This window comes from Solanum stenotomum, chromosome 2, assembly GCF_019186545.1.
Source record: "Solanum stenotomum isolate F172 chromosome 2, ASM1918654v1, whole genome shotgun sequence".
NCBI classification, from domain to species: domain Eukaryota; kingdom Viridiplantae; phylum Streptophyta; class Magnoliopsida; order Solanales; family Solanaceae; genus Solanum; species Solanum stenotomum.
Window position 1 is genome coordinate 63,233,492 of NC_064283.1, and position 11,706 is coordinate 63,245,197.

The 11,706-nt window shown below is 31.8% G+C and overlaps 2 protein-coding genes across 2 annotated transcripts in view; one reads left to right on the forward strand and one right to left on the reverse strand.

The window, feature by feature from the left end:
- Positions 1 to 11,706, forward strand: part of LOC125854672 (peptidyl-prolyl cis-trans isomerase FKBP20-1) — a 225,780-nt gene that overhangs the window by 79,906 nt on the left and 134,168 nt on the right. The gene's annotated exons all lie outside the window — the stretch shown is intronic.
- Positions 4,140 to 6,732, reverse strand: LOC125856193 (disease resistance protein RPP13-like). Its single transcript, XM_049535740.1, has one exon. The coding sequence runs from the start codon at positions 6,726 to 6,728 to the stop codon at positions 4,140 to 4,142; it is 2,589 nt and encodes an 862-aa protein (XP_049391697.1). The 5' UTR covers positions 6,729 to 6,732.

The following is an 11,706-nucleotide window of genomic DNA, read 5'->3' on the forward strand; positions in this document are numbered from 1 at the left end:
ACAAAATAGGAAGTAAATTAGGATACACAATATTTTCTAAAATAATGACATTTTTACTAATATTTATAAAGTATGGAGGTTTTTACTAATTAAGTTAGATTTTTTGACTAGTTTGCTAATTTTCCCTTTTATTTACTTATCAATATCTGTTACTTAATCTTAAGGTTTGAAAAATTCAAAATCTCCAAAAGACACCCATTTTGAATTAGTTACTTAACTAAATTATTCATCTTTTACTTGGCTTAAAAAATAAATAAATAAATAAATAAGTTTACAAAATATTTTGCTTTAGATAATATTTCAACATTTTTCTCCCTTTCCCCTTTTAAAATGGTCTTAACTATAAAGTAGTTCAATTTTGCAATTCAAGCTAAGTTAAAATTATTCTAGCCAAATGATTAATTGCCGGATAACCACATATTAGCGGGCATTTCGGGTGCTTTTAAACACTTCCCGAAATGCTAATATGAACCCCGAACCCCCTTTAAATATTTTCAATTGATTTCCTGTTTTAATCTATTGAAAATCAGTTTTCTTAATTTTACCTTTAAAAATTAAGTGGCGACTCTTAAAATTCGTCGTTTTCTATATTTTTAAATAAAACAGCTACTAAGAATTTTTTCATACTCAAGGCTTGAATAAGAGACCTATAGTTAAGAGAAGAGCAACCTCATCTAATGTACCACATCCTTTGATGGTATTGTAGTTGTATTTAGTTTGATATGAATGTTGTATAGAATATTGTTGTAGTTGTATAAAATTTTCAGTAATCTGCATGAACTTCATACAAAATTGGGAAAATGCATAAGTACCTCCAACCTATGTCCGAAATTCCAGAGACACACTTATATTATACTAAGGTCCTATTACCCCTCCGAACTTATTTTATAAATAATTTTCTACCCCTTTTCGGCCTACGTGGCACTATCAACCAGATAGCTTGAAAAAATTGCCAACACGCGTTGCGCCCAGAAGATAGTGCCATGTAGGCCGAAAAAGGATAGAAAATTATTTATAAAATAAGTCAGGGGTAATAGGTAGTATAAGTGTGTCTCTGAGATTTCGGGTATAGGTTGGGGGATACTTATGCATTTTCCCTACAAAATTAATATGGGAAAATGCATAAGTACCCCCCTCCCCCCAAACTTATGCCCGAAATTCCAGAGACACTGTCCTATTACCCCCCTCCCCCTGAACTTATTTTATAAATAATTTTCTACCCCTTTTCGGCCTACGTGGCACTATCAATTAGATAGCTTGAAAAAATTGTCAACACGCGCTGGACCCAGAAGATAGTGTCACGTAGGCAGAAAAGGGGTAGAAAATTATTTATAAAATAAATTATGGGGGTAATAGGACCTTAGTATAGTATAAGTTTGTGAAATTCTTATGCATTTTCCCAATTTATATAATTGTATACATATTTCATACCAAATTTATATACTTTTCATACACAAAAATTGTGAACGAAATTCTAAGCTTTGAGTAAGATATGTATATTTCATATGAATTTTACACTGTTTTCATACATGAATTTCGTATATGTTTGGAAAAAAACTCCTGCTATGTTTGAAATTCTTTTGCTACGTTTCGTAAATATGAATTTTATTTCTATATATATAGGTGATTTTTCTACTAAATTTTAGTTTCTTGTATTACTCTAAAAGCAAATTCATAACTCTTTAATAAAAAAAAAAAAGGTTCTATTTTCTTCTATTACGTTTCTAAAAGCAAATTTCACATTCTTTATTTTAAAAAAAAGGGAGAATGCATAAGTACCCCCAGCCTATGCCCAAAATCTCTGAGACACACCTAACCTTTACTAAGGTCCTATTACCCCCGAACTTATTTTATATATAATTTTCTACCTCTTTTCGGCCTACGTGGCACTATCTTGTGGTCCCAGCGCGTGTTGACAATTTTGTCAAGGATAGTGCCACGTAGGCCAAAAAGGGGTAGAAAATTATATATAAAATAAGTTTGGAGGGGGGGGGGGGGGTAATAGAACCTTAGTAAAGGTTAGGTGTGTCTCAGGGATTTGGGGCATAGGCTGGGGGTACATATGCATTTTCCCTAAAAAAAAATTACTTTCTTCTATTAGGTTTTCCGAACCCGAATGTTAACCAAAGTCAATCCAAAGGCTAAAACTTCAAAATTTCACAACTTAGGACCTTAAATCCTCAAAAAGACTCGGAAACTGAAATTGACATCTCTCACGGATTAGATTTCGCAGTTGGGGGACATCAACGGAATCCGATATCGACATTCGAAACTCCAAAAGACACCGAAAACCACTTCATTAACAACTTAATCTTTTAAATTCAAAACTTACCAACAATCTAAACTTTTCACTCAAAGTTCAAAACCAACTTTTCAAACTCAATCAAAAACGACTCAAGGTCGGCATCGGGAGAGGCAAAACGGTAATTTCCACGGAAAACCAAAAATGACCGATTCGGTCAACATGCATCCTACATGACAATTTATGTCTTACATGGTGTCCTATGTGTATTATGCCACGTAATATTCATGTGTCTACTCGTTCAACTTTATACAAGTTTAAGTGTCTACTTGTGCACACCAAAAATTGGAGAGCATAAATGTGAAATGAGGTTAAGTTAAAGCACATATGTATGTATTATTATTTATGCCTATTTTTATTAAATGAACCATAGAAATAAAATTAAAGACAACGAATTTGAGAGATAAAAATTAAAACTCACCCCAAAATTAGGGCATTTATGCTAATGATTTTGGTCTATTTTATACCTTTCCAAAAAAACATTATTTATTTAAAAAGACATCTCATATTAGGTTAAAGGCATTTTAATATTCAGATCAAAAGAGTTGGTTTAATTGTTCCTCCACCTAAATTACTTCACCTAATTAATTTAACATCTGTTTTATCTTATGGAAAGACTAGTTACGATATTATGAAAGATTTTTAAAATTTTCACGGTATCAATGTGGTTATAAAATCATATTATTAATCGTAAAATGAGAAATTTCAAATTTAATCTTTAAATGATAGATACCTTTCTTTTCTTTTTAATTTTCCTTGTTTGAGGAATCTATAGGGGAAAATGTGAGCATCGCTTCTCAATTTGAAGATGCGTTTTGTAACTTTGAAGAGAAGAAATAAAATATTCAATAAGTCAGCACAAATTAATTCGAATTAGTCCATGGAGGTTATTCCATAAAAGATTTTGTTAGAACTTGAAGTTCAAGTTCTCAAAATTAATTTGTCGCAAATCATTTTTTTTTTAAATAGTGATTTATCAAAATGGAATTATTTTAGTAAAAATTGAGCAAGTTTTGTATTAAATTTTAGTTTTATTTCGTTGGAATTCAAAATCATATTAAAGTTACTTGATAATTGTATAATGACTGATGAGTTATATGAAAATTGTGTTGAAGTTTCGTATGTTATTGTAGTTGTATAAAATTTAGATGAAAGAAAATACCCTTCAAAGATTTAGTGACAATTTTATTCCCTTTAATAAAATTTACTGATCCGTAATTTAATATGTCACCAAAATTTAAAAGTTTGGTTCATCGATTAAGTAAAATGACATAGATGAACCGAACTTTTAACGGATGGCAAAAATGAGTCTGTTAATGTTCAAGTTTAAGGACTTCTTAGATTATGGTTTGTGTTTGGTTCTTTCACTCTCAAAAGAAGATTAACCCCCCAAAAACTGTTCAAAAGATGCCTAATTGATTTTCTCATAGTCACTAAATATATTTTGATATACAATGACTATTGATTGGATAGCTACTTTAGCTTTCAGCTGTTTTTTGTAAGAATTGCATCAGATTAACCTGTTTTGTAATGACGATGACATAAATAAGTGGTTTATAATAGTTTGACGACATATTTAAGCCTTTTCCCTTTAATTAAATCATCACAAAATCATTTTAGAATAGATCCCCAAAAAAAAAAATCTATTTGAACCAATTCCACACACTAAAACAAGCCAAAATAAAAATTCTGTTTGAACCAATTCCACACACTAAAACAAGCCAAAAAAAAACAACAGAAAGCTGAAATAATCCAACTTGATTGATGGTTGGAGAAGCCAAGTTGATGAACTTGAATGTCTTCATGTAACAACTTCTTCTCCTGTTTAACACAAATATTATTTATGGAAAACACTTTCCATATGCTTGTAAAGATCCACCACATTTAACTTCTCTTCAACATCTTTCATTCTCTCTGGAATTTCCTTCAGCTTTGAACATCGATGGATAAGAAGATCTTTAATGAGAGGCATGGCATTTGTGGCTAAATGCCATCTTTCTAGGTTCCAAAGATGATAAAGATGAAGGAACTCTAGTTGACGGAAGCTGTTATCACTGCATATTATTTCTTTTCCATTATAAGCATCTTCTAATATGAGATCTCTTAGGTTTGGCAACATTCCCAAAATAGGCATCGGATCTTCCATGAGTTTTGACTTACAAAGAACCATCATGGTGATGGAATTCGGAAACAGATCTGGCAGTTTCTCTATTTTCCCTTTTAACCACAATTTCTGGAGCTTTTCACAGCAATTAAGAAAATTAAGGGATGGGAATCGATGTGAGGGTGTTTCAATTTCATTACAAAACAATCTGAGAGTACTAAGGTTTTTCAATCTTCTAATGTTGCTTAGGGAGTAATATATGTTAATATGATGCATACTTAATTCTCGAAGATTGACCAAATCAACAGGGTCAATATCTTTCCACTGATTACAACCAATGCCTTTAAAAACATGAAGACTAGTGAGTTTGCTTAGATGTTTCAGAGGTTCTGAATACCAAGCAACTAAATGTCTTAGATTTATTAGGTCAGCTGTTTCGGGGGGTAGTACACAATACTGTCTGCCCTCATTGACAACAAGTGTCTGTAGATTCTTGAGGTTGCCAATGGAAGAAGGAACATATTGGATATCTCTCAATCTTAAGAACTTGAGGTGGTACAAACTTCCGATGGCATCAGGTACTATAGGTATAGAACCACCACGTTTATCCAAGTTCAACACATATAGATGTTGGAACATAATACTGAAGTTTATAAGACTCATATTACAAATATTTGGATCGAAGAACATAATTGACCTCAACTTTAAGTTAGAAAGATCAAGTGAGAGGTACCTTTCTCCTTGACTATGAATCACATGTCTGATACATGAGGAGGATATGGAGTGGCTTCTTGGATCATAAACGTCAAAGAAGTTTAGCTCCAATGCCTTTTGTATCGCAAGATCACGGAGTAAATCATGAACCCTACATTCAGTAACTTTTTCCCAAAATGTTTCAGCCACTTGAACCAAGCTTCGTCTTATCAGCTCATTCAAGAAGCCTTCAGCGACATCCTCCATTCTTTCTTCTCCTCTTGGTATGATGAAACCCTCTGCCATCCACAAACATATTATGTTTTCAGCATCAATCACTTGATCTTCTGGAAAAATACCAATGTACAGAAAACACTGCTTGAGCGCAGTCGACAAATCGTTGAAGCTTAATGATAGTATGCAGGAGATTTCAATAGCTCTATCTTCAATAATGTTCTTCCAAAAGCAGTCTTTCACCTTTTGCCATTCGTCTAGCCCCTTTTTATGCGAAAGTAGTCCGCTCAATACAACAATTGCAAGAGGTAAGCCTCTGCACCTTTCCACCATATCCTTAGCTAGACTTCCCATTGCTGGAACCATTGCTCGAACATCAAGTAGTTTCCTACAAAAGAGATCCCAACTTTCTTCTTGGCTTAGGAAACGAAGTTTATAGACAAAACCTCTGTCGTCTGCTCTTTCAGCGACACCCTCTTTGCGTGTGGTAATAATAACTCTGCTGCCATTCTTGCTATCCGGGAATGCTCTTTTCAAATTTTCCCATGCTTCTCTCTGCCATACATCATCAACCACCACAAGGTATTTGCGTTCTGTTAATAGCTTACGAAGGTGATTTTCTAGATCTATCTCTGCCATCTTTTCCAACAAATCTAGAGTTTCCTTGGCGCAACCTTGGATGGATTTTATGATAGTTTTAAGAAGATCCATTGTGTTGTACTCTTGAGAAACACATATCCAAGCACGCGTAGGGAAGCTAGAGGCTATAATAGGACTGGTGTAAAGTTTCCTCGCAAGAGTGGTCTTGCCTAAACCGCCCATTCCATAAATGGAGAGGACGCTTCGACGAGGCTCTGCTTTGAGAAGTTCAGATAGCAATGTTTGTACAACATCCTGAAAGCCAACAAAAATGTGATCATCATCTATGTATGAGGTAGTTCTCCTCAATGTTGTAGCCATTGCAGACTGATTACTTGTCCCTTCTCCAGCATTACTATTGATATTTGTAATACCATAAGTATCTCGTTTGCGAGAGATATCCATGATTCCTTGCTTGAGTGAGTGGATCTCCTTGGCAACATTATGGAATTTCTTCTGCTTCCTACATATGCAAGCGCAAGCCTTGAGACGACTAGCACGTTTACCAGCCTCAAAGCTGTAAGTCTCGAGTATAGCGACAGCATCATTCGCAACAGAATTGATTTCAAACATCCATTGTTGAACTCTATGATCTCCATATTGTTTTAGTTCTGCATCTTTGAGGAAAGACTGCATGAAGAGAAGCTCGTTCCGCAGCCACTGCACATCCTCTCTTAGACTTAAACGTAGGTTAATTTCCTGAATGAGGAAATCACCCAATTTTTGAACTGCAAATGATACAAAGGCATCAGCCATATTTTTTATTGAAAAAAGAGGGGTAGGTAGGTGTATGGAAATTAATTTTTTTTGTAAAAGGTAAAGTGTGTAGATTGAGAGTTTGATAAGAGATGAATAATATTGTTATGATGGAATTCAGTATTTAAAGCTTCAAAAATCCGACAGGAGAAAAAGTGTTAAAGCAGAAAGATGATAGAGTTAGAGGTTAATGGTAAAGAAAAGTATATATTCTCTACTAACTGCAAGCCAAGAATTTAAAATTGCATCACACAAGTTATGCTCAGTGTACTGGCCAAGCCAAACGTTTCACCAAGAACGTTCAAGATTTAATATATATATGAAAAATAATTTTTGACTTACATAGTTCATTAAAATTCAAAACTACACAAAATTATATCAAAATTATGTGAAAGCTACTCCCTCTGTCCACTTTTATTTGTCATGTTGCGCTTTTCGAAAGTCAATTTGACTAATTTTTAAAGTTAAATTAGATTACGTTAATTCAATATTTTTTTTAAAAAAATTAGATATTCAAAAACTATATGAAAAGTACTATAAGTTGCAATTTTTTGCATATCAATATGCTGAAAATATATATCGTAAAATGTTAGTCAAAGTTCTTATTGTTTGACTCTAAAAAAGGAAACCATGACAATTAATTGTGGACGGAGGGAGTATATGATAATTGTATAATGACTAATGAGTTATATGAAAATAGTATTTAAGTTTGATATGTTGTTGTAGTAGTTGTATGAAATTTAGGGAAAATGTTCAAATGTACCATCGAATTTTGGGAAAAGGTTCATCTATGACATACGTTAAAAGTTTGACTCATATATATCATTGTCATTTGAGAAAAGACTCATTTATATTATTATTTTTTAACTCCAATATTATAAAACCATTTTTTATTCGATGGCATATTTGATACGAAAGAAAATACTTTTCAAAGATTTAGAGCATGTTTGGAAACAGAGGCAATTCTCAGTTCTCCCTTCTAGCCTCAAGTTATTTTTTCACAGGAAACATATGTTTTGCAAAATTATTTATGCCATATGACAGGTTCACGTCACCTAATTAAAATAAATAAATATTTAATTAAAATTGGATCTACTTAAATAAAATCCGACCCACATAAAATGGGACAGAAGGAATACTATTTTTCAACAATTTACTATTCTTTTATACATTTTGTATTGATTGATGGCTTAACGTGGTACACGTGTGCAATGCAGGTATACTAAACTAATTATCTTAAAGACATAATACATAAACATGCCCCTTTATTTGGCTTCAGTGGACAATTATGCCTTCCAACTTTGGGTGTGCACAAGTAGACACTTAAACTTTTATAAAATTGAACAAGTAGACACATGTGTCCTACATGTCATAATACACGTAGGACGCCGCGTAGGACATAAAATTTCCACATAGGGTGTCATGTAGGACGAATGCGTCTATTTGTTCAATTTTATACAAGTTTAAGTGTCTACTTGTGCACACCGCAAGTTAAAGGTCATAGTTGTCAGTTGATGCCAAGTTAAAGGGTCATGTTTATGTATTACTAGTTTCTGACAACGTGCATTGCATGTTTATCCCTTACTATTGTTATATAATTTAAAATTGTGTTATCAAATAGAAAATGTTTAAATCAACGATATTAATTTTACCAATTTTCATGTATTAAATAAAATACATAAAAAGGGATTGAGCATTTGACATCAAACAAGAAATATGTGAAATTAATTAAGATAATAGAGTCTCTTAACTCTGTGTGTGTGTCCTTTTTTATGATCTAAATATCATTGATAACCTTTTATAGCCATGAATGGATAAAAAAAAATCATGCACGCTTATTGACAAGATTGCCTATTTTATTTTAATGAGAAACGGAGCGTGAAATATTTGTATTATTTAAGTAAAGTTCTAGAATTAAAAAGGCTAATGAAAGAATACATGAAGATATACTTTCAAAAATTTACAAGATTAAAAAGCAATTACATCCAATATATAAAAGTGACAAGATAAAAAATTCACACACTAGACTTCATACATACATCTATTCCAAAAGCTCATAATAATAGCTAAAAGATCACAACACTACAATGAGTTCATTAGAAATGTAAAAGAAATTATAAAAAAACAATAATCTTCCTAATGGAGAACCGAAAGAGATATGAAGACTTAGGCATATCTAAAAAGAAGTCTTCAAGTTCTTCTCCCATGTATTCTATTTGCTCCTTTATACTATTTCTTCCTGTCTTTTTTGCCTATCATAGATGCGATAAAAAATTTTATTATCCTCTTCTCAAGTTGAATGATAGTTTCTTTCATTTTTCAATAGTTATCATCCAGTTCTTAAATAGTAGTGAAAATGTATGTTCAAATTCTATTTTCAATTCTAAATAATAGTCTTTTAATATGTAGATGGGAAGATGAAAAATACAAATCATAATTAGACTAAGTAAGAGAATTAACATTGCCACTAATTACTGCTCTGAACATGAAATCTAGTCTAGTTTGAATGGATAAGAAGATAAAAAATATAAATTATTGTAATTAGTAATAAATAAGGCAATTACAAACCATCTCATTAATTATTAAATTAATATAAATTCATTCATATATAATAATACACTTTTAATACTTAGTAATAAATAAAATCAGTGGCATTAATCGGGTAAATGGGGGTGGGGGGGTCTTTTCATATACCAGTAATTATTCTAGGCTATACATACATGTACAATCTTTATTATGATATTATCTAAAATATATCTTTTCACATTCCTAACATTTAATTATTTGCTTAGGCCTTTGAGTTTCTTTTTCTTCTGTTAATAAGAAAAAAACTGCACACCTTTAGAAATTGTGGAGTATTAATATAGAAATGCAAGTAAACCTAGAAATAGGGCTGTTAAACTTCTTATGTGATCTCCCTAAAACGTGTAACTAAGTCTTCAAACTTTTAAAATTTTACTATAAACCCTTGAGGTAATTTTAATTTACTATTTACTATTAAATTAATTAGATGTTTGATTATTAACTCACCTTAGAATGTGTATTTAATCTTAGTTAATTTAAATTTTACTATTTATTATTTAATTAATTAAATATTTGATTTAGTGTAAGGGTAAAATGGTAATCTAACTTTTCACGTTTGAAGCTTCCCACTTATAATAATATATGATGATGATGTCTTATCTTAAATGTGGATAAGTAAGATCGCACATAGAAAAGCAATTAACTAAAGGGAAAAGGTTTAACTTTGTCATCGAACTATTAGAAATGTCTCATATATGTTATTCGTTAAATGTTTGGCTCATATTTGAAATAACATAAATGAGTCTAACTTTTAACGAATGGCATAGATGAGTCTTTTTTCAAAGTTCGATGACATATTTGAACGTTTTTCCTTTTAAAAAATGATATAATTAATGATGTGGCCGAATCATAATTGACCAAGTATAACAAACGATTTTGTAAAACTGAAACTATTTTCCGTTAACAAAAAATGACATGAATGAGCCTTTTTCAAACAGAAATGACGTAAATTAGCCAATTTTTTAATAGATAGCATAGATAAACCTTTTCTCAAAGTTCAATGACATATTTGAACATTTTTCCTTTTTAAGATTATGGTGTCTGTTAGGTTCTTTCCCTCTCAAAAGAAGATTATGTACGGAAAATACCTTCATCATGATATGGAGTTCAACAAGACTTATACTTCACCATGAACTTTGTAGGAAATTCTCATAGCTTGAGGCGTGTCGAAAGACACTGTCCTTAAGGATATTTCACCCGGTATGGGTTTATCCCCCAGGATTCAATAAGCTCTTCTAGTATAAAACTAGGAGCCAGAAACTAACAAAGATTTAAAGAACAAAACCCAACACACCAATAGAATATAGGAGGAAAGATTACTCTAAAATGTATATTGTTTTGTATCTTTTCTTCTTCTCCATAAGAACACAAGAGGAATATATATATACCCAAAAATAGTCATATTCAACCAACTGTCAAAATAATTAAGAATTATAAAGGTTGTTTTATGAAGATTAAAGGCAAAAGATTGAAGACCAATTAGAAGGAAATAGACCTTGGCAAACTGCCATATTTAGGCCAAAATTAATAATGATTTATAAGAAAATTAACTGGATATTAACATCCATTTAATATGATGAATATAGAAAATAATATCAACACTTCTTTTTCTTTTTGAGCTACTAGAATCATTTTTCCAACAGATTAACCCCCAAAAAACTGTTCAAAAGATGCCTAATTGATTTTCTCAGTCACTAAATATTTTGATATTATAATGACTATTGATTGTTCAGCTGCTTTAGCTTTCAGCCAATTTGTAAGAATTGCATCAAATGAACCTGTTTTTATAACGCCGATAACATAAATGAGTCATTTCTAATAGTTCAACGGCATATTTGAGCCTTTTCCCTTTGTTAAATCATCACGAAATCATTTTAGCATAGAATCCCAAAAAAAAATAAAAAATACATCTGTTTGAACCAATTCCACACACTAAAACAAGCCAAAAACAGGAAAAATGAAACATTGAAAAAACAGAATGTTGAAATAATCCAAGTTGATAGATGGTTGGAGAAGCCAAGTTGATGAAGGTGAATTGTCTTCAAGTGACAGCTTCTTCTCTGTTGATTTCACCCAAATTTTAAGACACGATTTATATAAATAAATCAACAAAGTTATATATTTGTTTGTATATTTACCTTTAGTATTGTGAAATAAGACATCATATATGGTTGAAAAGCTTCAGCGCATTTAATTTCTCTTCAATAGGCAATGGCTCCACATCTTTCATTCTCTCAGGAATTTGGTTCAGCTTTAGACAGCGATCGATACGAAGAGCTTTGATCAGAGGCATGGCACTTGTTGCTAAATTCCATCTTTCTAGGTTCCAAAGACAATCAAGACTAAGGAACTTCAGTTGACTAAAAGTGTTATCACTGCAGATTATTTCTTTTCC

Coding starts and splice junctions, on each gene's coding strand:
- LOC125856193 (XM_049535740.1), bottom strand. CDS start 6,728: ATGGCTGATGCCTTTGTATCATTTGCAGTTCAAAAATTGGGTGATTTC.